A 27670-nucleotide genomic window follows, 5' to 3' on the forward strand; every position below is an offset into this window, starting at 1 on the left:
TGAAAATGGCTTTTAGTGGGAAAATAACAACCATTACTTGTCAAATCGACTTAAGTGATTGCAATCATCTAGGTAATAGTCTGATTTTCAGACCCTTTTACTGAATGGTCATACGTTTTGGCTGCACAAAGATTCAATCAGTTTAATTTTGGCCATTACAAGTACTGGTAGTGGGTTATCGATGTACACAAATGTTTATGTACCTGTTACAGCTCATTTTATGTGTGTTATTACCAAAGAAAAAAAGGCGTTGGTCAGTCACTCAATATTGTCTGACAGTGAAGTCTAGAAGGTAAACAGGTTTCCTTGCATAATTTGAATGTTTAAATTTCACAGATAGGACATACATGACATATTCATAATTCCTGCAAAGTTCTTAAGGCAGAATTTTTATGTTGGCTGCAAAAGGGACATAGTATCTTTAAACTTGTAAGTGATGAATGTCATGCTTCCCAAAGTAATCATGAATTATAATTCTCTCTACGCTAGCATGATGTTTAAAATATGGAATGATTATTGTATAATCTAATTGACAATGATTTGTGAATAACCTTTTGCTTGTTTTCCCAGAAAGCTTGAACGTTTTTGCAGTATTCTCATGTTGTTGCAAGTAGAGGAATATAAAATTGGTTAATAACAAAAATCATGTAACACATTAAAGATAGCAATTTATGGGCTCTTTCTGTAGATGCATACATATATTGCTGTTATACATTGTTATTCTTGCTTGAGGTTTATCCACCATCCAATGAGTACTTTAAATCACTCAATATAGTTTATATCCATCATTGATTGATTTTCAGCCTACTGAATGTAAATACTAGTATTTTGTTGCATAAAGATGGCAGTCACAGCTACTTCATTATATACATATTTCTATGATTTAAATTCTCCATAGAGATTGTAGGCCTACATTTATTGATATACATGTTAAGCATCATTCAGTGACAGTGAAATAATGTCATTACAAATGTGTTTTTCTTCATTTGTGAAATTTTGCAAACCATTTAATTCGTGATGAAGATACATTTCAAAAGAATTGATTGTTCTACTTACAAAAATACTTAATTAAACAACTCTATTTACAGACATGACATTCATGTAATGGTCAATTGTGTTTCTCATAGACAGGATTTATGAGTCGAGCTCAACTTTTTCAAACATGGAAAAGAATGATTTTATTGATCTATAAATATAAGATTATGTGTTTATCATATTTGTTCAACCAATATACAGCTAGATATAAAAATGTATATTATCTTTCTTATACAAAATATATGTAGATGAATTTATATTTAGCAGTGAATATCTTTGACTTTGGTCAACTTTGTTCATATTCTACCATTAATTTTGTTAGATTCTAATACCAATCATTTTGTATCATACAAGTAGTCTGTGTTTGTTTTGATCAAATCATCACGATGTAAATATTTGTTTATCGTTGAATATTGTTATTTTAACTCTGGAAGGAGTAAGAATGATAATAATGAAATATGGACAAGAATATGTGGCATGTTCTCGTCCTGTGTTTAAGGTTTTTACAAAGACTATTGAAACCCCCCATAGCCAGTGGCTTTGCTATTATCTTTATGGTATAGGCCTATATCAAGCATCTTTTCATTTTATTAAATTGATCTTTTTGTCACATTATCACTATAATCTGTCTTGCTTGTAGACTTCGAGCTATAGACTAATCTTGTATACGCTATCAATTTTTACAAGGCATATATTACCATTGTGATTATTACTCTTGATAACTTCATATTCAAATGTTAAGGCTTGGTTCAACAGGCTACGCCTCAATTTGATATCAATATCATGTATTTCTGTATTGTACTCATTGTTATTTGCTGTGAGAAATGAGATAGTATTGTGTCTTATTCCTTTCATTTGCAGATAGAAGATGTGTCAAACTTCTTTCAATTTAAATTTATGCCTTACATTTTCAATCAGTACTAGATGAAATAGATTGTTTTCTATTAGTAGTGATACCTCAAATTTTTAATTATTACTGGATCATACCCAATTAGTTTAGCGAGATTTGTGTCCAATAATACATTGTATGTGTTGCTTGTGTATCAAATTGGAAGAAGAATGTTTAAATATGGATCTTTTTATTAATTTTTCTTGTAAATATTTGTACCATGCCGTCCTTTTAATATTGGTACATTTTATTGTGACACTTTTTGTTACTTTGAAAATTTAGTGACATCAATTCTTTTAGCATAAGAAATACCGGTATTGGAGAAGTGGACTAATTTTTCAGTATTTTTTATTTTGAAAAAGTGTGAGGGAAGTAACCCACTCAACTTTGAGGAGAGAACTAAACTGTTTATACTCTGCCCCCTCCCCTCCCCCTTTTAATACACACACCCTTTTCTTATAATTACTTTAGGAAAATCATTGATTTAGACATTTTGGCAACAAGTTATTTGTAGTACTACTATAAGTCATAGTTCTAATTCAGGAGTTTTTTTTTACTGCTTTCAACTTTTTTCTCTAGAACGTTTTTGTAACATTTGCTTTAAAACATTTTAAACCATGAACCAAAGACTGAGGATGGAAAATGTAAATTGTCTGATTTTGCAAATTATATCAATAATTCCAAAATGTATTTACCATGTTTATAACCTGTGTTTTATTAGTCTTTTAACCTTGCCTTCTCAATTACGAGCCATGATCAAGTGCTAGTTATATAATGCTGCTAATTTCCAGTTGTCATATTTTCAGTATTTTCTTTCTGCTTTTATGGCATAGATTGATTGAATAAAATGTTGATCATATTGTACATCAATACCATTATGTATGATTTTGATTCTTTTAGATGTCATTCTCTGAGTCATTAAATGTATTTCAAGCCCCTACTCTCTAGCTCTGTGCCCCCTCCCCTCTCTCTCACTCTTTCTCTCCCTCTCTCTCTCTCCCTCTCTCTTTCTCTCCCTCTCTCTCTCTCTCTCTCACTCTCCCCCCTCTCTCTCTCTCTCTCTCACTCTCCCCCCTCTCTCTCTCTCTCTCTCTCTCTCAGGTTTAACATGTGTATCACTCTTCATTTTAGGTATTAGGTTCGGAAACATGAATCTGCAGGACAATCATAATTACAGAATTTCATTTGTGTGATTTCTTGAAAATGTAGGAATATAAGAAGAACAAAATTCTTGATGGTTAAATAAGAGATATCTATAGAGTTTTTTTCCCCTCCTTTTTACCTGACTTCTAAAAATACATGTGTATGCTTGTGAACAAGGAACCAGGGGACTGACTGTTTTAAGTCCTCTCTGAGGGACTTGGTATTGAGGATGAAGGACTTGCCAAAGGGCCGTAGCACATATCAACTCGGTTTTATACCCGGAACCCCCCCCCCCCCCCCCCCCCCCCCCACCCCGGTTACAAGATCACTGCTCTACCACTGGACCATCACTGGCAACATGGATGGAATAAAAATGTCAATTATAAAATATTTGCAGTGCTTCACATTATATTTAGCAAACCTCGAAACCCGCATCTTTAATTACAAGCAATTGTGTAGTCCATATCTATTGGAGGAGTGGCCGCTTTTGAATGCTTGAAACAGATAAATGGCGCCATACAAGTGCTGTGGATCATCATCATCATCATGAGCTATAATTTATCATTCCAAAATATTAGTAGTCAATATTCAGTTTGGGTCATTCTACATTCGAAGAAAACTATGTATATTATACTTTTTAAAAGCTTTTTGTATGTTAAGTGTTTTTTTGTTTGGTCTCATATATACCGGTAAACCACAAAAGTAAGAAAAATACTTCAATATGTTAATCACCTGATGTATGCCAGTGGGAACACACATTAGGCTATTATCCCAAGGAATTCTAAATTTTACATTAATTGACTGGTTCAATTTTCCAGAAAATGACAGAAGAAATTGTATTATCAAATGCCTTCATGATGAGAAGTTTATGACCTGATGGTGCCAATATAATTGTTAATAATAATAATAATAATAATGTTCAATTCTTATATAGCGCATATTACAAATTGTCTCTATGCGCTTAGATACGAGAGAGAGAAAGAGAGAGAGAAGAGAGAGAAGACATGAAGAATATTGAGCTTTCACCGTTTAGCAATTACAATTATCAAATCAATTACAAAATTCACATATTTACTATATAAATTTAAATTTAAAACTGGCATGATCGAAACAGATATGTTTTTAAGTCGGATTTAACCTGATGTAGTAATGGACAACGTTTTAGAGACTCTGGAAGATTGTTCCATAGTTTTGGTATGGCATACTGGAAAGCACGGTGCCCATATGTTTTGGTGGATGTGACTAAAGGTGTGAATGTATGTTTTGAAGATGAACGGAGATTGCGAGTTGGTAGATGACTTGAAATAATATTTTGCAAATACATGGGAGTATCATTGTGTTTACGTTTATATGCAATTGTTAAGAGTTTAAAGATGATTCTATCTCTATTCTATTGTTTTCTTCTTCTGCTTCTTCTTCAATTTTTATTAAACAATTGGAACATAGTTTTAGTCTTGCACAAGTAGCGGAGATATGCTTTGTAATTTCACGTGCACTTGATTGCCCAGTCGTTTGATAAAAGAGATGGCGCAATACCACAACGTTGAATACAGCGACCTTAATATGCAAACAAGCATCTACTGTCTTTCACTGTAATGTTTTAAATAATTGATGGCGCTATACCGTTTATGTGACGTATGCAAAACCGCAAATATCGCACATGATTAAATATCCCTATTAGGCTGTAGGCCTACGTTGTAAATAAGAAATGAAAAAGCTCAAAAAACATCTAAAAATCACTGACACTTCACCATAGTTAATCCATATTAATCTCTTTCTGTCCATTTTTTCCTTACCCCTTCTTTCTTTACATATTTTTCACTTATCTGCAATAAAACTATTTTATGTGCTTATTGGCTAATCATCCCTTTTTTTTTATTCTTGGACTTTTACTCCCTCTGATCTATATGACGTGTCATGTTATATATATATGAAAGGATGAATGAAAAGGTAAATTACTGAATAAAGAAAAATAAAAAATTAATTGTATAATTAATTTATTAATAAGCAAATTCGATAACAGTTTTTTTTAAAGTTGTTCACAAGTCTGTGATGAGACAATTTTGTGTGCGAATGGACTTAAGAAGAACTTTTGTATTCCTATATTTTAACTAGTCTTCAAATGTCCCAATGATATTCCACTCATTATTCTGACCTACGTAAATCAAATTGAATTGATATATATATGTTACGTAAATGTATGAATTTGATATGCAACAGTGATTTAATATGCTACAAGATTGACTCAAATGATTTCATAGAACATTTAAATAATAATTAATAAAAATTCATCCCCAGCAAGTAGATCTAGAACTTAATTTCAAATCAACATATAACATTTGTTGGATACAGGCAACTTTTCCGGCATAAATCGAAATATGGGTAATTAAAACAATACAAGAGGACACTTTTTTTTTGTGGTCACAAATTTTTTTAATTTGACATTTTGCTCCGTTGGGGGGGGGGGGGTAAGGTCACCTTTTTAGGTCAGCCATTACCATTTTTTTTTTTTTTTTTAAATTGGGCCGGGGGGGGGGGGGACGCCCCTTTTTTTCAGTACATTTTGGGCGAATTTAGGGCTGATTTTAACATGTATCTCTTGGCCGGGGGGCACGTGCCCCCTGTGCCCCCCCCCCTGGATCCGGGGGGGGGGGGGACAGGGGTATCGATTTGAATCCGTGGTTGGGGGGATGATAGTTGCCAAAATATTTTCGGCAATGGATCAAAGCAACCAAGAGGTAGAGGCGTGTGGCAGGTTGCACCCCTCCCTTCCAAGTTATTAACTTTTTAAAGTCACCCTCAATAAAGATAACATTTCAGAGAATATGGGACCCATGTGGGTTCCACATGGGCTTGCTACCTGGGTTATTCCTCTCAAGCGCGTAGCCAGGATTATATTTTAGGGGGCGGTGGTGAGCACGCGAAGCGTGCGAATCACTTACAGAGCGCACGAAGGGGGGGGGGGGGGGGGGGGGGGGGGGGGGGGGGGGGGGAGTTTCCCCATTAACTTATTAGAGAAAGAATTAAGACGATTCGTTGCACCGTTCTCGACTCTTAATCCTTGTTTGAATCAAGCTCCCCTTCCTCCCACGCGAAGCGCGGAAGTTTTGACGTTTCATTAAATTATTAGAGAAAGAAGACAATTCGTTGTACCGTTATCGACTCTTTATCCTTGTTTGAATTCAGTTTCCCTTCCTCCACGCTTAGCGCGGAAGCTCTGACATTTCATTAAATCATTACAGAAAGAAGACGATTCGTTGTACCATTCTCGACTCTTAATCCTTGTCTGAATTCAGTCCCCCCCCCCCCCCCCACGCGAAGCGCGGAAGCCCTGACGTTTCATTAAATCATTACAGAAAGAAGACGATTCGTTGTACCATTCTCGACTCTTAATCCTTGTCTGAATTCAGTTCCCCCCCCTCCTCCCGCGCGAAGCGCGGAAGGTTTGACGTTTCATTAAACTGTGTGAGGAAGAAGACGATTCGTTGTACCGTTATCGACTCTTAATCCTTGTTTGAATATAGCTCCCCTTCCTCCGCGCGTAGCGCGGAAGCTCTGACGTTTCATTAAACTATTAGAGAAAGAAGACGATTGTTTGTACCATTCTCGTGTCTTAATCCTTGTCTGAATTAACTCCCCCCCCCCCCCCCCCCCCCCTTTCCGCGCGAAGCGCGGAAGCTTTGACGTTTTTTCTTCCTACGTCCTCTTCCTTTCTTCTTTCTCTCACTCTCTTTTTTTTTTTGGGGGGGGGGCCGCCCCCTGGCTACGCGCCTGTACCCTCTCAGTCCCTCATTATCTCTTTTCCCCACTCTCTACTTCTTTTTTTGCGCTTCGCGCTTAACATTTAGCTTTGCATTTGGCGCACTGCATTTCTATGATGCGGTTGATTTAATAAATTGAATAAATCCATTAATTCCTGATGAAGCCGTATGAGCGAGAATTCAATTTATTTTTGTCTCATATACGGTTGTCTCATTTACTTTGTTTTCTATATGTATGTATTATAAAAATGAGATAGCAAAATGTGTATATGGAATTGGATGGTCATCTTGCGAGTAATAACCATTAACTACTCTCATCGGGCTCTCATCATTGATTTGTCTCTTCATTTTTTTGTTGTTGTGATTGTGAATTATTGGGGGGGGGGGATATACCCCACCCCCCCCCCCCCCGGGATCGACACCCATGACCAGGGACGTGATAGAGAAGGACTGGAATCAAGCCGCTCTCCTTTGACCCCATGCTCCAAGCCGCCGAAAAGTTATGCGCTAATCTGCAACTATTGAACTGGTGGTGGAATAAAAGAGCGCATGAAATTTCAGGATTTTGAATTTCTACATCAGAAAATGGTATCACTCACGTTCGCTGTCCCTTTCAATGATTTCTCACTGATTGTTGAATGAGTAAAGAGTAGAACAAGCGAACACAAACTTGTGTAATTTCATCTATTTTTTCCCACTAAACTGCAAAAAAACAAAAAACACGCATTAGCACACTTAAAGTTAATTATCAAAGATTGTAAATAATGGATCACATAACGGGACATTAAAACATGCACAAATTAGCGCATTATCCTAAAATATTGAGTTTTAGTCAGGATCTAATTTTACTTAAGTTATACCCACTCTGGCACACAAATTATAGGAAGGTCCTGAATTTGAAAAATTGTTTGATGCACTATCCCCAACAATGATACAATTATCTCCATACAGGCGCGTACATAGGAGGGGGGGGGGGAATTTTCAAATTTTGGGACACCCCCCACCAAAAAAAAAAATAATAATAAATAAAATGTGCTCTTAACCCGCTCCCCCCCCCCCCCCCGCTTATTCAGCGGCTGGTTGAGACGGTGCGAAATTTTTGGGACCCCCCCCAAAAAAAAAAAATCCCCCCCCCCCCACGTATTCAGCGGCAGGCTGAGTCGTCGCGAAATTTTCAACCCCCCCCTCGAAAAATCCTGCGTACGCGCCTGTCCCCATATAGGTTCAGGCGCGGATCAACGGGGGGGGGGGGGGGGCCTTTGTTTTTTGTTTTTTTCAATAATAATTTTTTTTTAAAAAAGTTTTCGGGGTCAAATACAAAAAATAAATGATGCATACTCCCCCCCCCCCCCCCCCCCCCACTGAGCGAGTTATTGGTCGCCACGATTTTCACATTTCCGAGGTCAAATACGAGAAAAAAAATTATGATCACTACCCCCCCCCCCCCCCCCCCCCCCCCCCCCCCCCCCCCCCCCCCCCCCCCCCCCCCCCCCCCCCCCCCCCCCCCCCCCCCCCCCCCCCCCCCCCCCCCCCCCCCCCCCCCCCCCCCACTGAGGCGAGATATTGGTCGGCGCGATTTTCACATTTTAGGCCTCCCCTATCGGCAAATCCTGGATCCGCCCCTGTATAGGTTTGTAATAAATGTTAAACTGGCCCTCCAAATTTCCCCGCAGTGAAAGCGCGGCTCGGAGCAAGAAACTTCAAAGCCAATGTTTGAACTCACGAATGCGTTTGAACAAGAGTTTTGACCCCTCCTTTCTTTCATCTCCCTGATTAGACGCTGCAGCCGCACATCCCCGTCCAAACGAAATCTGAGTACATGCACCCCCGGGCGTTTTCATGCTTTTTAAGCACGATGCACTTCGCCACCATAGCAGACGACGTGTGCTTGCCGTTATTACACAGAGCTTTGCCGTACTTTGACTCTTTGAGCTGCGATTGCCGGGTGACCAGCTTTTGCATCTCCGTAAGTCAAACATTTTTGTATATTTTACACTTCAAAAGTATTTTGACGCATGCAGAAGTATTTTGATAATTAAATTCATGACAATTAGATAAGACTTGTTTTGTGCTAGCTGGTGCACAAGTTTTTTTAAAATGATTTCCATCCGATCAGATCGTACCATGCAACTACCATCTCATACTCTCATACATAGTCACACTCACTTTATAGTCATTGATTTTGTTTACGTATATACCCAAACATCCAGTCCCAAATTATGTGAAAGTGTTGGCCGTTGCTTGTACTTCTGTGATTAACTAACTAATTCTACATTTGTTTAATATTATGTTGATGTCTGTTTTGTTGTTTTATATGCGATGTTGTTCAAATCATTGCTTTGAAAATTTGATGCTAATTCTTTTTAACCATGTCGAACCATACGAGATATGAAGCGGACAAAACCCATACAGAAAGAAAGGGGGAAAAAAAGATAAATTCTGAAGAAATAGGACTGCATGGTGCTCTGCTACGGCTACGCTACGCGGCAGCTAGGACACCTGAAAAAGATAAATTCTGATGAAATCAAGGTAGGTGCTCTGCTGCGGGCTATGCAGATCACCTAATTACAAATGTTAAACGACTGGTTCAGATGTAACTAGACAGAAATAACTAACTATCTGGTACAGGTCATTCTGTAATAAAACTCATATTTGTCAACATTCCCCATACACAGACGGTAACCCATTTGACTCTCACAATGGGGGGGGGGGGGGGGTGGATTAAGCCGATTTTGTACCACTTTTGCTACAAAAAGTTTCTGCCCCAATTTTCTTTATTTAGATCTAATTTCCTGATTTACAAATCAGATGAAAAAAAAAAATGTGTATTTTTCTCCCATGTACAGTTATCAAAGTTTGTATTACCTATTTCCAATTAAGAAATTTACAAACTATACGAGTAATCCAATTTTATCTCAGAACCATTAAAAAACGGTTTGTTCACATGCATTCGAACTGGTAATCTATGACATGACCCGGCCAATATATTTCCGGGTCAATTTACCAAAACATAGCAAATGGCCAATCAGAGCACTCGTTGACTATTGGGTTTATGAATACCGGTATTCATATATTACTGGGTCAAGCAGGGCTGACTCGTACGTAGCTAATGGACGTTCGAAAAGAAAAAATTAATATTCATTAACTCAAACCAAGATGGCTGACAACAAATCATGTTGACTACAAGACTTTCTCGGATTAATCATTAATTTAGGATTTAATGAGCTAGCTATCATAAGTCAAAGTAGATATTTCTGTGTTATTTTTTAATTTTTAATAAGATTCTGTGTAATATTGCAGCCAAAGTAAAGTGGATATATGAAGACGTAAAGAGTGTATAGAGGCGGTCAGAGGAGCCAGATGTAATCTCAGTGGAACAACCATTGATATCAGAGACTGAAGCTTTTGGTCTAGATGTAACAAGCTATTATTGAATTTTAAGAAAACAAAGTATGTATTATTCCATTCTAAAAGGAAAAACAATTCCATCAAACACTGACCCGATAAGAAGTGAAAAATACTGATATTGAGAGAACTAAGTATTTAATTTTCTAAGGCGTTCTCATAAGTCGATCACTTGACTGGAAGTATCACCTTGCTAATATATCTTCTAAGTTTTCAAGAAGTATAGGTTTTTTTATCCAAATTCATATATTTTATACCCACCAATCTATATTGATAAACCATTTATTTCAAAAACGTGCAAATACGACTAATTAAATAATAGTGACTTTCGTATAGTCCCAGTCTACCACTATTTGTTAAATTAAAAAGTCTCCCAGTGTTTGAACTTGTAAACTTAATACAGTTTTCATGTTTAAGTATCACAAAGGGGTTCACTAATACTGTTTTCACACTGGCAATATTTTGCTTAACCCCGTACTATAGGTGGGGTTAAGGGGGGGGGGGGTCTTAGCCCCTTCTATAGTACAGGGTTAAGCCTATTCCACTTTCTGTTCAGACTGGCTTTTACCAAAGTGGGCTAAAGTTGGCTAACCCCACCTATAGTACGGGGTTAACTAACCCTGTAAAATAGTAGGACTATAACTCCGCAATTGTGGTGTGATCGCGAACTCCTGCTAACCCCGCAATTGCGGTGCCAAGCAAATGAATGAGAACAGAAACGAAAAATAGTCCGGTACTACGCAATGGAGCATTCGCAGCTGGCCAGATGCGAACATATTGCTCCGTTTAGTCTCATTTCACAACGCCCCCTATCGTCAGAGCATGGTCAGAGTCAGCAGCCTAACATGTTAGGGCATGGTGGCTCAATGGTTAGAGCGTCCGCCTCATGAACGGGAGGTCGTGGGTTCGATCCCCGGCCGAGTCATACCAAAGACTTATGGGACCTTCTGCCTTCTAGCTAGGCGCTCAGCATATTAGATTGGAGAAGGGTAATAGTAACATGTTATTATTATTATTATTATTTTATGGACGTTTTTTAAAAAAAAAAATCATTTTTTGTTTAAACGAAAAGCACATCCACCCCGACGTACGTTATCACTAGCTCTTTCATTGGAGCCCTCATGTCTCATTGACTTTTGAAAGTTCACCCAACGTAATTTTTCAAAATAGGTTGCAAGCTTGTCATTGCCTATAATACACATGTGAAACAAGTCTAACTTTGAACTCAGTTTGCCAAGCGATTTGAAGATTATAGGTCGAGCACACGAAACATAAAAAGCATGAATTATCATAGATCACTTCTGCCCATTTCATTATGTCCATTTCATCCAACCCCTCACCGTAATTTTTCAATTTAGTAAAAGCAAACATTTAGCCGAGGTAAGCAAACACATGAATATTCATGACACACCATGGACTATTCGGTTATTAACAGAGGGGTGCAATCGGTCATCACGTCAAACTCCCCTAATTGCCACCAAGTATTTCATATAATTATATAGTTTGGTATGTTTCTTTTACTCACTCATGAATTATTAAATATCAATGATGGTTTAAAGAAATGTAAAAGAAATTTTAGTTGATATTTATTAACAAAGTAATTTATATTTAGCAAAGCAATCTCACATACGCCGATTGTCGCCTGCTTCGTTAAAGGCACATATTTATCGTTTGGACTGTAAGGTATACCAGGGAGATTTGTATTGTCCTGCAGTACAACGTATAGCAGGAAAATGTTGTATATGCGCATCCTTTTAATGATTACGTAATGGAAGTGGCGAGGCGGTATGGTTTGAATAACTTAGGCAGGTGAAAGTTATTGTATTGAGAAGGAAAGGAATGTTCAGAAAGGCATAGAGAGGGAAGTGGGCGTGGTAGCCATTTTAGCTTTGCACCTACATCAGTACGAGAATACACCCGACGGCGCGGTGGCCTGTACTTATAGCGCGCGAACACATCACACCCAATGGCATATACACCGGGTACCCTGCAACACAGTGGAACATTCTAAGAAATTAAAAAATTATCTACAAAATGGACCTCTTGAATCATCTGAGAAGTAACTTACCCTATTCTGATGACTTCAATGAATGTCAAGATAACAATGGCTGCTTTTCCATTCAAAATAAAACTAGTTTGCGATTAGAAGTAGTCAATTTCTCGATAATTTCACAAAATATATTTGCCACCGCATTCAATATGACGTCATTGACAGCTGATTGGCTAGTTTGGTAGTGACGTCGAACGAGCTATGTTTGTGCTGCAGTGATCGAGCGAGCGAAAATGAGACAATCGGAGCAATATGGTATGTCCAATCATAACATTCACGATATCCGGGGTTAACGAGTTGCAGTGAGAACGGCGCGAATTTTCTTATTCCGGAGTAGGCACTAGTACGGGACTAAAAACAGCGTGTGTGAAAAGCCCCAAAAATAGTCCGGGGTTAAGGATAGTACAGGGCTAAGCAAAGTACGGGGTTAAGCAAAACCAGTGTGAAAAGAGTACTAGTATTTTTTTCGATATGTTTAGAACTATAATTCTTCATTCCATACGTATCACACTCGTACACGGGATAATGTTTGTGTTCCCATTACCCGTTCGCAGAGACGCCAAGTTCAAAGATCGGCAATGCGTGACATTTTCATGATTCAGTGCGCGTGCGAGGGTATAACACATGTATAAGGTATAGCGTTTTTTCAAAATCTAGTGCGCGTCGTGCGTAAGAGCATTTCCAGACCCTCGAAATGCGTGATGTCACGCCTAATGCATGATACTTGGTAGCTCTGCGTTCGACTATAATAACCCATTCTATCCATTTTACAGGAGTACATGAATGGAATTCAATTTGTAATAACCTTAAATCCAGCTCCACACCCTCTCCCCCCACTCCGGGGTTGGAGGGACCGCATTCGTTTCCCAAACTCTCTTGTAAAGGAGTACTTTATACGCGACAAAGTCTTTTTAAAAAATAAAAAAAAATTCTCTCTCTTTTTCTTTGGATTCCTGAGAAATTTAAAAAGTGGGTTATCAAATATCAACAAAACAAACAAAAAAATGTTCTCTCTCTCTTTGGGTCTTCAAGGCAAAAGGGCCTGCAAAAGGGGATTCAGATATGTTTGCTGTCCTGAGATAGGGGGTGCTTTCGAAGGGAGGGAACAGGCATGCACATACCCTAAATAACACTGAGTGGGGGGGGGGGGGGCCTGGGCTCCACACTTTCTCGTTTTGGAACTCTATTCAAATGTTACATTTTTCAATCAATATCATCCTAATTAACTGAGTAGACCCTTTCTTATCTTTCTCATTCTCACTTTCCTTTCAACTCTTTCTCATTCCCACATCTTCCCTTTCTTTTCTTTCTCTTTCTCACCTCTTCCCTTTCTTCTCTTTCTCATTCTCATTCTGAACTCTCCCTTTTTGTATTGCTGTTGTGTGTTTGTGTGTGATTGTGGGTGTATGCATATACATGGGTGATACCTGCTGACAGTTGATGGTCTGTCTTTTTTTCCTTTCTTCTTAAAGGTACTATATATTTGCAGGCCAAAAAATTTGAAGGTTAAATTCCAAAGGTATTTGCAAATATACTAAATTTTACTAATTTAGAACTTTCCTCAAAACAAAAGGGCTTGAAAATGTCTTTTTGCGGCGGGAAAATAATGACTGTTAGTTGTCAAATCAAATTTAGCAATTGCGGTTGTTCAATTAAATAGTCTGATTTTCAGACCCTTGTACCAAATGGTCATACATTTTGTGCTGCGCAAAGATTCAACAAGATTAATTTTGGCTAACAAAAAGGGGGGTTATTGATGTAAAAAAATGCTCATGTACCCTTTACAGCTCAATTTATGTATAGTATTACCAAAGAAAAAAGTCACTCAGTCACTCAATAGTATTTGACTGTGAAATCTTGAAACTAAACAGGTTTCGTTGTATAATTTTAATACTAGGACACTGCTAACGTTTAAATTTCACAGATAGGACAAACATGCATGTACTTGACATATTCATAATTTCTGCAAAGTTCTACAGAATTTGATGTTGGCTGCAAAAGGGAAACAAATATACCTTTAATGTACGTATTATTAAGATTTATTTATTTTACTAATTAATTCAATATTGTGTTAACCTTAATAAGGGCCTCATCATGTACAAGCACAAGCTGCTTTTTAGAGGTCCTGGCCTTGTATTTATTCTTTATTTATGATTTGTAATGTTTTTTTACGATGCTAAATAAACTGAATTATCAAAACATTTAATTTGGAGGAATACATCCAATATTAATTTGCTCTGAATATGCGTAGACTTTGTCAGAGGCTATATTTCCTTACTCTCTCTCTGACCCTCTTTCGATCCCCCCACTCTCCCTCCCCCTTTTTTTCTCTCTCTCTCTATTTCCTTCTCCCCTCCTCCTTCTCTCCCCTCCCCTTCCCTATCTCCCCTCTCTTTATCTCTCCCCCTCCCTCTATCAATCCTATCTTTATCTCTTTTAAAAAATATATACCTTTTAAATAGTTCTCTGGGACTTTTCTAGACTCTGTTCATTGTTCCCAAGATCATTCTACATGAGATGACCTCTTCTCCCAGATGAGGAAAGAAAGATCATGAGAGTTCAAAATAACAGGAAATAACACCCACATTGTTTTCAGCATCGGCCTACTTTGTGAAAATATGGGGGAAGTCCCCAAACATGATCTCGCAAACAAAGTATACTATCTTTGCTGCAGGCCTACTTGTACTAGGCAGATGTCCTGATAGTTTGCAAACACAAAGCCTTACATGTCCCTGTGCGTAACAGTGTCTGCATAGTGAGACAAGGCTGAGGGCATAAAGGCTCTACTTAGCTGATTTGATGCAGCTAGAGACTGACAGAGCTAAACTCTTCTCAATGCTTTATTAGTTTCAGTAAAGTTTCAGTCAAATCGGAGTTTGTGCGTGCAGACTGGTTTCTTTGAGTAGATTCCTTGACCATAACGAGAGTAAGAACAGCATTAGTATTCTGTCTTGATGTAGGCCTATATAAGTCAAGACTAAAAATCCCTCTGGTTCAAGATCCCTCTGGTTCAAGTTTTATTTTAAAGTGGCTGTAGCATGATGAGACTATGTATCTTTCCAAGTGGCCCTTGGGTCCAATCGGGTATAATACGACTACGGACAACGCAAGCGCAGTATTCACATGCGTGCAAACATACACGAAACCAAAGCGTGAAGAGAACTTCGGTCTGTTTCGCGCCCTTTCGTGAATGCTAGCGCTCGCTGACCCAGTTAATAACTGACCTCTACCTCAGTGTAGTTAATAAAGTCCATTTTCTCATGTGCAGTTGTCCGAAAGAAGATGTAGATCGTGTCAACCAGTATTCCCCATGCTACAGCCCCTTTAATAGACTTTCACTTTTTTCAGATTATTACACTCAACTTCAAAGTATCTTTAACCAACTAAAGAGCACATTTTTTAAGCCATTCCTGATAATGTAGTAGTGGTATATACCAATGTTTTCTTTTTTTTCTTTTCCCACTTTGAGGTTACCATTTGCAGGTGCGTGTTCCCCCTCAAGAGAGTGCCCTTTTACTTGGAATAGGCAAAACAAGAAGAAAAAAATAGATTCTGACAAATTCAATGGGTGCTCTGCTTTGCTACCAGCAGATCACCTGAAAATACGCTTCAAAAGATGGGAATGTAGACCAAGACTACCTTCTGAATATTTTGAACAAAAGCATAAACTAACACTCAGTTTCAAATGCTTAAAGAAAAATTGTTCAGAAAATATGGGCCATAGTGTGCTCATGATGTTTACAAAAGGTCTTGGGGACGTTGAAACCCCGTCCACCCCGACATAAAGTTGATTTTAACAGAAGCAGAAAGAGGAGAGGAACAGGTCAATTAAAGTTTGAGTGAATTCCCATTAAATTAGAAAGTCTATCTCTCATTCATATATATATTCGCATGTATAATATAGCAGTCTGACCGAACAAACCCATTCATACACTTATGAAGGAAAAAAAAATTAAAAGTTAAAAAGAAAAACTAGAAATTTAATTCGTCATGGGGACGAATAAGGTGGTCTGTCTTCAATTCTTATGATCAAGATCATCTTCAATTCAATTACCCAATAAAATGATGTTAATGTAAAATGATGTATTGAGATATGAATTGATGAATGAAGAAAAATGGATCAAGTGATAATAGGGTAATAATAAAGTAAATATGGTTATTTATTACATTACTTGCGATTGTACGTGTTTTAATATTCAAAGGAGATGGTACAGTGAAAGGTCAAAAAGAAAAAAAAGTGAAGAAAAAAAATTGTTGGGGATGCCCGGACTCGAACCAGGGACCTTGAGGTCGAAAGTCAAGTGCGCTACCGATATACCAAAACATTTCCCATAGAGATTACACGTAAACGGAAAATGGAATTCTCAAATCCAACTTTGTAAGTGAAATATGAGCATGATCCTGGCATCTGATCGAAAAATAAAGGGCACACTTGCGATAGCTTATTGTCTCAGCTACAACATACTCAAAGCTCAGCATAAACAAAGATAAAACGACGGAGATATTGCTCGCAAAAGACGAGAATGTAGAATCCAGTTTTGAGAAAATGTCATGTCCCATAGAGAATACACGCAAAATGTGAACAATTGACATGCCTCCTTTAATCACAAAAATACGCCATGATTCCTTTGTCAAACTGAAGTATTGTGTGACTGCATTTGTAGATAATATTCTCAGGTAGAACATATCAAAATTTGAAAGAAAATTGATCAATATTTACAGAGATACAATCAATTTTCCAAAAATCTGCTGACGTCATAATATGCAAATTGAAATTTTGAGTTCGGAGGCCATTATGATGATGTCATGAGTTAATTGAGGGTCAAATGAGACGTGAAATCATATCTCCAACCATGATATAAAAGTTGGAGGTCAATTGACTATGTGAAGAGCTATTTCGATTTTTAAAATGGCATGTATTTGATCAAATTTGCATTATATTTCCCATAGCAGCACGCGCGGATTTTGAACTTTGACGCGCGCTCACGGCCTGATGAAAGGTCAAGAGTGACTGAAATTAATGTAAATTGTCATTTACGGTAAGAGGAATCTAAATCATGTAAAAATTATGCATTTGACCTTTTCCGCACGTTGTGAGAGCGCACAACGCGCGCGGGGACACGTACGGACGGAAAATTTTGAAATGCTTAAAATGACCTGATTCGTACTCTTGTTTAATAGTTAAGTGATTTTGAGCATTTTAAAATTTTGACGCGCGCTTACGTGCGCGTCATGACCTTTATGTGACCTTTGATGACATGACTTGTTGACCCTTGACCTGAAGTATATGTGATATGAATATGAATGACCTTTGCTTATGCATCATGAAGATATGATGGATAATGGGATTTCACAAAATGGCGCCTGGATGACGTCACGATGACCTGATGACCTTGAAAATGTTCCTGTCACATCTCATGACAATGACCTATGACTGTGCCAAAATTGAATGAAATTGACGTAACCAAACTTGAGTTATCATAGGCAAAAAAAAGTGTAGGAAATAAATAAAAATAAATAAATAAATAAATAAATAATAATAATAAAGAAAATTCTGACGAAAACAATAGGTGATCTGTCGAAAACGACAGACCACCTAATTAGTAATTTCTAAAATTGAGATTGAGATGGGTAAAAAAAAAGGAGGGGGGAATAAGCTTTTTAAAAAATCCTAGGTATAAGTTACATTGTTTGTACTGCGCTGCCCATCACCCAGTAGTCGGTGATTCTTCACCCTGACGATTCTTCCTATTTCCTTCTCAATATTTTTAAATGTTTGTTCCCATTTTGCCAGAATCTTCCCTTTTCTTCTAAAATCTCTGATTTCCCCCCAATTTTGCTTGTCATGGGACCTCCCCCCCCCCCCTGACGCCACTACCATCAAAACAGCTTTAGTTCAATTTATCATTCTCTAGATTTTCTCTGTACTCCTAACTCCTTTTTCTGAATCTTACTCTTGTAAAACTCCAATTTAGAGAGATATACAGCAGACTAGTGATATTTGTATTCATCTAGGCCTTGTCCTACACAACTTGATTTTTACAATTAAAGCTCAGACGTCATTAAAAAAAAAATCAAGCAAATCAAAACCAAAAAGGATATGCAAAGGTTGAATCAAGTACTGTGCTCGTCTAACTGTATAAATAAACCAGCTTTCCACATTCCTGCTATGTCCGTTTTATGAGTATTTGCTATAATAGAAAGCAACGTGATTGAAAAAACAATTTATTTATAACATTTGTTATCATTAACTCAAATTCCTCTATTTTCTTACAGGTTTAAATCAGCTGAGGAGCTTTCTACTGCCAAAGAGAGCAAGAGCCAGAGCCTGAGATAGACAAAAGTGTCCAACACCTCGATTTATTGATTGGATCAATAACTATCACAACACAAAATGAACACTTTCAATCCCACCTGTCTGCTACTATGCCTGGCTAATCTGACATTTGCATGTAAGTACCATAATCCATGTTTTCTCCACTTCTAGGCGTTGAAAAAAATTATTTGAATATATTTCTCCCTTTTATTTAATAAAAAATTGTTGATTAGTTTTCTTGATGTTGCTGAATGGCTGCTTTGATCACAAACTCTTATTAGAGTGTAGTGAGCAAATAAAGACTTTTAATATTATTCTTTCTCACTTTTATAGAATAATTGAGATGTACATTTCTTGTATACATATAAGCCAATCTACTCGTTAATCCCATGTCTCTATACATAAGTTGCAAACAAATAGGTCTCAAACTAGAAAATGCAGGAGAAAAAATATTCCACAAGTATTCTGTCTTCATATTTTTTCTCCTTCAGGCATTTCTACTCTACTGTTGGTTGCCTTTTCATATCAGGCATTTTTTTAGAAATTCAAATCTGAAAATTATGGAGAGAAAAAGAAAAACTGCTAAAACCACATATTAATTCTCTAAATATTATTTTTAAAACATGGCAGTACACAAAATACCAACAAATATAAAAATTACTATTACCCCAAAAAGTGTTATCACACTAGTAAGGCTCATTTGGTTGAAAATATTCATATATGTACAATAAAATCATTCTACAAAAATAGACACACAAATCCCCCCCCCCCCCCAAGAAAAGAAAACTTGAAAGAAGACCACTGAGTAATTCCAGAATACAGGATTATTTTATGCAAGTTGTACTAAATTGTGCATATTTCATATGTGCAACTGCTGCAGTAATATTTCAAAATAAATTATGATTAGATTCAAATATATACATACATTCCATCTTTCACATTAGGTTATTTATCAATAGTTATGGGCTCAGGCACAGAAAAACCAATTAAATGCGACTTTTGAAATATGAAACATATCATTAAAAGCAGCAACAACTTTAAATTGTTTTTTTCGTAATTGAGCATCAATGCACTATCTCAGTAGAGCCAAAGAGCCACACCATTCTTCATGGATAGAGTCCATTGCTTTCAATTAAATTAGATCAGGATCCATTTGATATGTTCTGTCTGCCTTCAGTTTTTTCCTATCTTATCTTCCACCATCTTTCCCTATATACCCCTTCTCTTCTCCCGCCCAAAGTGTATGCTTGTATGCCTCGGTCTTTCTAAGCTTTGTCTCTCTGTCTGTGAGTCAGTCCCTTTCTCTTTCTCTTCCTCTCGTTTTTTTAGAATTTCTCCTGCCCTCAATCTTCCTATTTCTTAAAAAATGTATTTTTATAACCCTTTTCTCTCTTTGTTACTCCCTTTTTTTTGTCCGTTTTTTGAAAGCATAAAATAGGATGAGAATAAAGTGGATAGTTGAACATTCTTGTTTTTTCACTTTCGAACAGTGGTAAAAATCATTACTATTCATTCAGCAGCTAAAAGACATATTTTACAATTATTTTTAGCATCTCCCTGTAAAAGAGAAAAATAAGAAAAGAAAAGAAAAATGCAATCCTTTCTTTTGATGTAATGCAACAAGAGCTGTAAGGCCCAAATCAAAATTTTAGTTGCGAGGGCTACTTCTTAACTATGCTGGTCTTGTATTTTGTGCATCATTGCAACACATTACCCGAAATGTTATACAACAGTTAAGCCATGGTCTCATCCGACCTGCGTAGGTGTAGCGAGGGGGTCCACATAGATTTTTGGGTCGTACTTTTGCAGGTGGCCCTTGCGCACAAAGCAAGTAGCCCACTTAGCCTTCATTTTCCTATACAGAGAAAAATTGGACATATACAATTTTTGGTCCGCGATGAACGGCAGAGCGAATGGCCCAGCCAAGTAGCCTTTAGTAATCTGATTTGGATTTCTTATGTTAACCCTTGTTTCCAACTGGAATTCTCTACCAAAATGGTAGCGTCCAATCACCAAACGTATCCTCGTATTACGTCAGCATATAAGTATCCATCACACACACACAGTAAACTCTACGTACGTAGTACGAATATATGGCCTATGTACCTACTAAGAATGACGTAGGGAACGAAAACGAGTTGGACTGGTTCATTTTATACACAGGGAAAGTCCAACATCTCACTTACAATTGTTAGCTCAGGTCATCAAAAGCTTCCTATTTTATTGTAATTTTGCATGTAAAATAGATTTGAATGTGATATTTTGTATTAAAGGTAAAGACCAGTTTTGAAAATGCCCCCCTCTCAAAAAATGAAAATGGAAGCTCTTATTTCCAATCATGTGAAAGAATATGTTTTGACTAATACGTGATCATACAAATTTTGCAGAGAAACTGCCTACTAATTGATATATTTGGTCAATTATTATATCTATTTGGACCTGATAGATATAATGCACGTGTCGCGCACGTGTGGCGGTAGTCCCATATACATCTTTCTTTGTATAGTGCTTGTAACTTTATGAAGACTGGGCCAATTTCTTATCATTTTGATGATTCCAGAACCTTGCAGTATACACACCAATACTTACCATATATGCTAGATGATCAACCTTTTCTGATCGATTCCACGTTTCCTTCACAATGCAATCGCATGACCATAACTGGTCTTTATCTTTAATTATTCATATTTTCATCTCATAAGCATAACTAGTTTACGTCTTTGACCTTTTCTTACATGTTTGATAATGAACGAATCACGAACAAAATCAACTGGGAAATTGCCATTCTGATTGGTCAACAAATCCAAAGTCATGAATGATTCATGCGAGCAGTAAAAGCTAGATTTTAAAAGGCCTCGCGGCTACCGCCACTCGATCTATGCGTTCACCCTGGGTCTCTAGATTCATCTCAGCCGCTGATTTGGGTCGAAAATAGCCAGTCACGAGGCCTTCAAAAGGCCAGTGCATGGGTAGTACTTTGTTATTGTATTTCATTGTTGTTATTTGCAGGGTACATGGGCTACAATGATGTTCCACCTTCCATAGTGGAACAGCCTGAATCGATTTATGGAGACCAACGTATACCATTAACTCTAACGTGCAGAGCTACTGGAACACCAGAACCTACGTAAGTTTCAAACATAGAGGAATCTTAAGGCTGCATTTATGATTGGTAGATTCTCAAACATACATTTTGTCAAGGAAAAAATATAGGTAGAACATTGTATGCAAACAACATTCCTGATGGTCTTAAAGGTAATACAAAGTTTTGGTATGGGGTCATGAATTTGGTTCAAATGAACAAATTGAAAGCTTATGCGATATACAATCTTCAGTGATCGTCGTCGCGGTCGAAATTGAGTCTTAAGTTACAAAATTATAAATAATAATCACTTTATGTTGTATAGCTCCCTCTCAAGGTCAAGATATTAGTTAAGCTATAAAACAATGTTTCTTGACTAATATCGACCGATTAGCTATTCCCGTTCGCAAATTATATACCACAACTACATATTCTGAGATTTTCATGGTCGCAGCTACCATAGTACTGCCGTAGGAGCTTTTTGAAATTTATCAAAATTTACCGGGAGCACCGGTTAATCTTTATATTCAATTTTTATCGAAAGCAGAAGTGTTTTAGGGGCTAAAATTTCTAGTGCTTTTAATACATCCTCAGGGGCATCCAAATATATCAAAATTGTAAAGAATCACTATCCACCCGTTTTTCAAAATTTCCCAAAACTTTGTAACGTAATACCTTTAAGCTTTTGCAAATGACTAACATGACTGTATATAGCTACTCGAAGATCAGTTTTGGGTAGTTCCTATTGCAATAAATGCATCACAATTTGTCTACACAAGACTCTGTGGAATTTCTATTTAAAGTGTGTACAAAAGTGTACAACTGGGAGAAGGATTGTGCTTTATTTGATGTAGAAGGCAATGCTTGCATTCGCCTGGATGGGGGTAATTACCTACAGTGCGACCCAGAAAAAACGAAAACGAGAATTATCGATGTTTTATCATAACATAATCACAATTATAATCAATAGATGACACATATTTGTAAAGCTTAGATCCTCCTCTTTCATTTGATGCAACTCATATGATGCATATTTCACGCAGGAGCGTTCAAAAGCATTTTGAAGGAAAGAAACCAAAAAGTCATTTGGCGGGCGGTATCTGAATTTTCAAAGAAAATTTCACATTTCTAGAAAGTTCATTTTCTGCTATTCATATGACACCTCAATCAGGAAAAATTAGCCAGGAATAACAAAGTTCTGTTTGTTTAATGGATGCTTGCATTTCCATAATTTGATTAAAAGAATTAGTGTTCACTGGCTGCCTGCCGTAGCAACAAACGAAATCGACAAAAGACTTAACTCCATTTCGTTGACGATCAGACATAGACAAAAGACTCCATTGCATGGCTGATTATCAATGAAACGAATATGTGATTGTGATTGTGATTAAGTTATGATAAAACATCAATAATTCATGGTGTCGTTTTTTCTGGGTTGCACTGTATAGTGATCGAACCAACACTCAAAAGGCCAACTTTAGGGACACACTATCATTTTGGATCCCTCAAACAATGGCCTGCCACGAGATCAAAGAGCATGCAGTTTGATTTAGAAATTTTTTTTTTGGAGAAAACTTCCTTTATAGCAATCACAGGAGCCAACCATGCTCACCATGGGGGTGGAAGGGGAATTGGAAGGATGAAAGTGATCGTAGTGTACATGTAATCATGTTTCAATGATTAATTCAATACCAGGTACTACTGGGAGAAGGATGGTGCTTTATTTGACGTGGACAGCAATGATCGCGCTAGCCTGGATGGGGGAAACCTAGTGATTGAATCATTAACAACAGCGGACGATGGACAGTACCAATGTTTTGCTAAGAACAGGCTTGGTACAGCAATGTCCCAAAAGATATTGACATCATTGGCATGTACGTTGATGCCTTCATTGTTGGTATAGTGTCATATAGAATGGATGAATAGTGTTTTTTTTTATTGAAAATCGTATTTATGGTTGTTTGGTGAAGCAAATTATCAGGTGTTGTTCTATCCTTTTGACAAGGCCTCGTGACTCTGGCTATTTTCCACCCCAATCAGCGGCTGAGATGAACCTAGAGACCCAGAGTGAACGCACGATCAGGTGGCGGTAGCCGCCAGGCCTTTTGCAATCTAGCTTTACTGCTCTGCATGAATTATTCATAACTTTGGATTTATTGACCAATCAGAACGGCCATCTCACAGTTGGCTTCGTTCGCGATTCGTTCATTATCAAAACATGTAGGGTCATTCCATGTCAAATCACCCAATGGTTTTAACCCAACCATTTTTCATTTGAGATTTAGTGCTGTGAGATCACACTCAACAAGTACACTAAGTTTCATCAAAATAAAAAATGGTCGGGTTAAGATTTTCAGATTTTTGGGGTGATTTGACATGGAATGACCCTGTATGAAAAGGTAAGAAGATCAGGACATCATTGGCATGTGAATTGATGCCTTCATTGTTGGCATAGTGTCATATGGAATGGATGAATAATTACGTCCTAGTATGTTTTGAATTAAAAAATCATATTTTAAGACAAAGTTGAGTTCTTGTCATGTGATTGCATTGTGAAAGAAACATTGTGGAACCAATCAGAAAAGGTTGATCATCTAGCAAATAAGAATGAGTATCTACTGCAAGATTCTGGAATCATTAAAATGATTAGAAATCTGGCCCAGTCTTAGTTAAAGGGAGTGTATCATGGCAAATACTGGATAATGCCATCTACGCGTCTTCTTTTGGACAACTGCTCGTAAACGAATGGACTTGACTAACTGGGTCAGCGCGGGCTAGCATTCGCAAAACAGACCAAAATTCTCCTCACACTTCGGTTTCGCGTATGTTGCACGCACGTGAATACTGCGGTCGCGTCGTCCATAGTCATAACCGATTGGCCCCGGGTAGGGCCAAGGGAAAGACATATAGACTCGTCATGACACACTCCCTTTAAGTTACAAGCACTGTACACAGAGAGATGTATGTGGGACTACACAGACATGTGGCATAAAAATCTGTCCCAATTTTTATGATATTTTATGCCATATTTAGAATATTTTATGCCATATTTAGAATATTTTATGCCATATTTAAAATATTTTAGCATTTGAAGAGCCATGCTTTTTTTTTATCTGATGTTCTTCCACACTTGCAAAATTAAGACAATGATAATGCTCACAGATTATTTTTCCACCTCTTCTCAGAACTCAACCTTCTCTTTAGGGTTGGTTAGTGAGGCCAAGTATCAAGTGTTGTTCATGTTCTGGTTCAAAGTTGGTGTCATTATACTCTATGGAATAGATAGTTGGGATGGTAAGATTGTATAGTACCTGTCACATGGTGTTGGCTTCCCTGTGCCACCATGTGTGATAAATTTTGTGCGGATGGTGGAACACGGTTTGAAATGTTGAAAATCTAACTTTCTTACTTATATGGAAAATATATTGTGCAATATTATATATTTACAAAAAGCTTGAATATGGTATATAACATTTAGGTCTCTACAACCTCCTCTCTTTGCCTTTCTTCCTTTTCTGAGGGTTAGAGACAGCATAGATCAGCCCCTTGGTGGCAACGCTGCTACAATTAACCCCCACAGCCCCCCCATAAAACACACATAGGCTACGCCGTTTATGGACTACTGGGACGAGAATTGTCAGTAATATGTACTTGTACTAAGGGAATACTTTCGGGAGGGTGGGCCATATGGGTCATATTATTGGAGCACGCTTTTTTCTCTTTTTGTTCAGAAATGTATGTTTTCAGTATGTTTTCAATAAATGTTTTCTAAAAATATTCAGGGACATGTGGCATCCCCCCCCCACCTATGCCACAGCCGTTGGGTGTCCCTATCCATTATTGCGCTTTCTTATTATCATTTTGTTTATTGCTTACTTTATTTTCATTTCTTATGAAAAACAACCCTCATCCCGTATTATGAATAGCGACCCTCATTTCGTCTCATGAATATCGACCCTCTTCTCGTCTTATGAATAACAACCCTCTTCTATTATGAATAGCAACCTTCATTTCATATTATGAATAGCGACTCTCTTTTAATTTTATGAATAGCGCTACCCTCATTCCGCATTATAAAAAGCAGCCCTAGCTGTCGTTGTTTTATGAACAGCAACCCTCTTCTCCAATTATGAATAGCGACCCTCTTCTCGTATTATGAATAGCGACCCTTTTCTGGTATTATGAATAGGGACCCTGATTTTGTATTATGAATAACGACCCTCTTCTTTGATTATGAAAAGTGGTCCCTATGAATAGCAACCCTCTTCTTTGATTATGAAAAGTGGTCCCTATGAATAGCGATCCTTATGAATAGCGACATTACCCCCTCATACCGTCTACATAGCGGTCCCTCACCGTGGTCCATTAATGTTCAACCATTCTCTTAATGACCTAATACAACCTCTTAAGTTCCACTGTCCTTATTACGCCTCCATACTGGCCTGTTAATTGCTGTTTGTTTTACATGGTGCCCGTTCAGAAACTATCCAGACACCATGACTCCATATTTTACTGTATAAAAGTGCTAATTCCTCTTTTGTTTCCTGCGGATTGGGAAGCTTCCTAGCTTTACCCCCTCCCCCTGCCAGTTGTTTTCCTTCCATGTGTAGGCATAATGAGGAATTATAAAGAATTATGAAGAATTTTTTAGAAGAACGTTGAGGAGGACGTACATCTAGGATCATTGGTCAGTTTTGACATAGAGTATTGAGTCATATAAAACCTGCTTGTTTCTTTGCTGTTTTCATGTTTATCTCCAGTCATGGATCAGTTTGAGAATGAATGTGAAACAGTACAAACGTATCAGGGACGACACCTGAAGCTTCTTTGCGGTGGAACCCCCGGTGTCCCTAACAGCAATCCTGCTCTCTTGATCTACTGGACTGATGCAGCTCCCAAACCAAGACCCATCACATACAATGCACGGGTTAACCAGGATCCACAAGGGAACCTGGTCTTTTCGTACGTTATTGCAAGCGACGCTCAAGGCTACTTCTGTCAAGCCATCAATAAAGTTGTAGGGTCATCCCAGAGGTCACCAAAAGTCACGCTGATGGTATCAGGTAGGCAAACCAGTTGATGTACCTATTAAAATAGACACTGTTAAACCAGAAACTTTCGCACAAATGAATTCTTTTGTGAATTTTAGGAGTGGTTAAGATTAACAATTTTTTTTAAATTATGGTATATCACAATTGACACTACACTGAATACCGGTATTCACAATTTGCAAAAGTTGCTTGCTGTGTGAATGGCTGTTGTTTACAATCCATGAAAGTTTATTGTTTTAGAGTAATACAAGCCCTCAATAATGTTGTAGTGTCATCCCGGCAGACACCAAAAATTACACTTAGTGTACATAACAGGTAGGTGTAGCAGCTGATGTACCTATTAGACACTGTTAAACCAGAAACGGTGTGGTGAGTTCAACGCACCCGTTCTTCTCGAAAGGGTGCGTTGAGAACGGAGTAACGTCTTGACACACCCTTTCGAGAAAAGAGGAGGGTCTTTTCTCGAAAGGGTGTGTCGACTAGTCTTTCACATCTGTCGTTTAAAATGTTTAAGGAATAGAAATGTCGTTTTATAAATTGAAATAATCAAAATTGAAACTACTTTTTGCGTAGTCTTGCAGATCAGGCGTTTATAAGAATTAAATCAGTAAATAAAAAGAAACTCAATGAAATAATTAACGTAGATATTTAAAAAATGTCAAATATAGGTGTTTAGCTAGTCTTGCATATCAGTCGTTTATAAGAATTAAATCAGTAAATAAAAAGAAACTCAATGAAATAATTAACTTAGATATTTAAAAAATGTCAAATATAGGTGTTTAGCTAGTCTTGCATATCAGTCGTTTATTTATTGAAATAAAAAATAATATCCATTTCTTTTTTTGTATGGAATTCATTTTTTAAATGTTAACTAGTCTTGCATAACTGTCGTTAAATTACAAATAAAAATTAATTGCCATTATACTTAATCAGACACA

The 27670-nt window shown here is 37.4% G+C and overlaps 1 protein-coding gene across 1 annotated transcript; it reads left to right on the forward strand.

Annotated features, from left to right (window-relative positions):
- The first annotated feature begins 8724 nt into the window (after positions 1–8724).
- On the forward strand, positions 8725–26761 carry LOC105436462 (contactin-2-like). Its single transcript, XM_030998178.1, has 5 exons — positions 8725–8794; positions 18560–18735; positions 21609–21726; positions 23377–23555; positions 26442–26761. The coding sequence occupies exons 2-5, from the start codon at positions 18678–18680 to the stop codon at positions 26759–26761; spliced, it is 675 nt and encodes a 224-aa protein (XP_030854038.1). The 5' UTR covers positions 8725–8794; positions 18560–18677.
- The last annotated feature ends 909 nt before the right edge of the window (positions 26762–27670 follow it).

The sequence above is a fragment of the Strongylocentrotus purpuratus genome, unplaced genomic scaffold (genome assembly GCF_000002235.5).
Source record: "Strongylocentrotus purpuratus isolate Spur 01 unplaced genomic scaffold, Spur_5.0 spur5_contig_858, whole genome shotgun sequence".
Taxonomy (NCBI): Eukaryota; Metazoa; Echinodermata; class Echinoidea; order Camarodonta; family Strongylocentrotidae; genus Strongylocentrotus; species Strongylocentrotus purpuratus.

What these genes read in the sequence shown, in the direction of transcription:
- LOC105436462 (XM_030998178.1), top strand. Translation starts at nt 18,678, where the DNA reads ATGAACACTTTCAATCCCACCTGTCTGCTACTATGCCTGGCTAATCTG. An exon ending in GGCTAATCTGACATTTGCAT is followed by an intron (nt 18,736 to 21,608) that starts GTAAGTACCATA and finishes TGTTATTTGCAG; the next exon opens with GGTACATGGGCTACAATGAT. An exon ending in ACTGGAACACCAGAACCTAC is followed by an intron (nt 21,727 to 23,376) that starts GTAAGTTTCAAA and finishes ATTCAATACCAG; the next exon opens with GTACTACTGGGAGAAGGATG.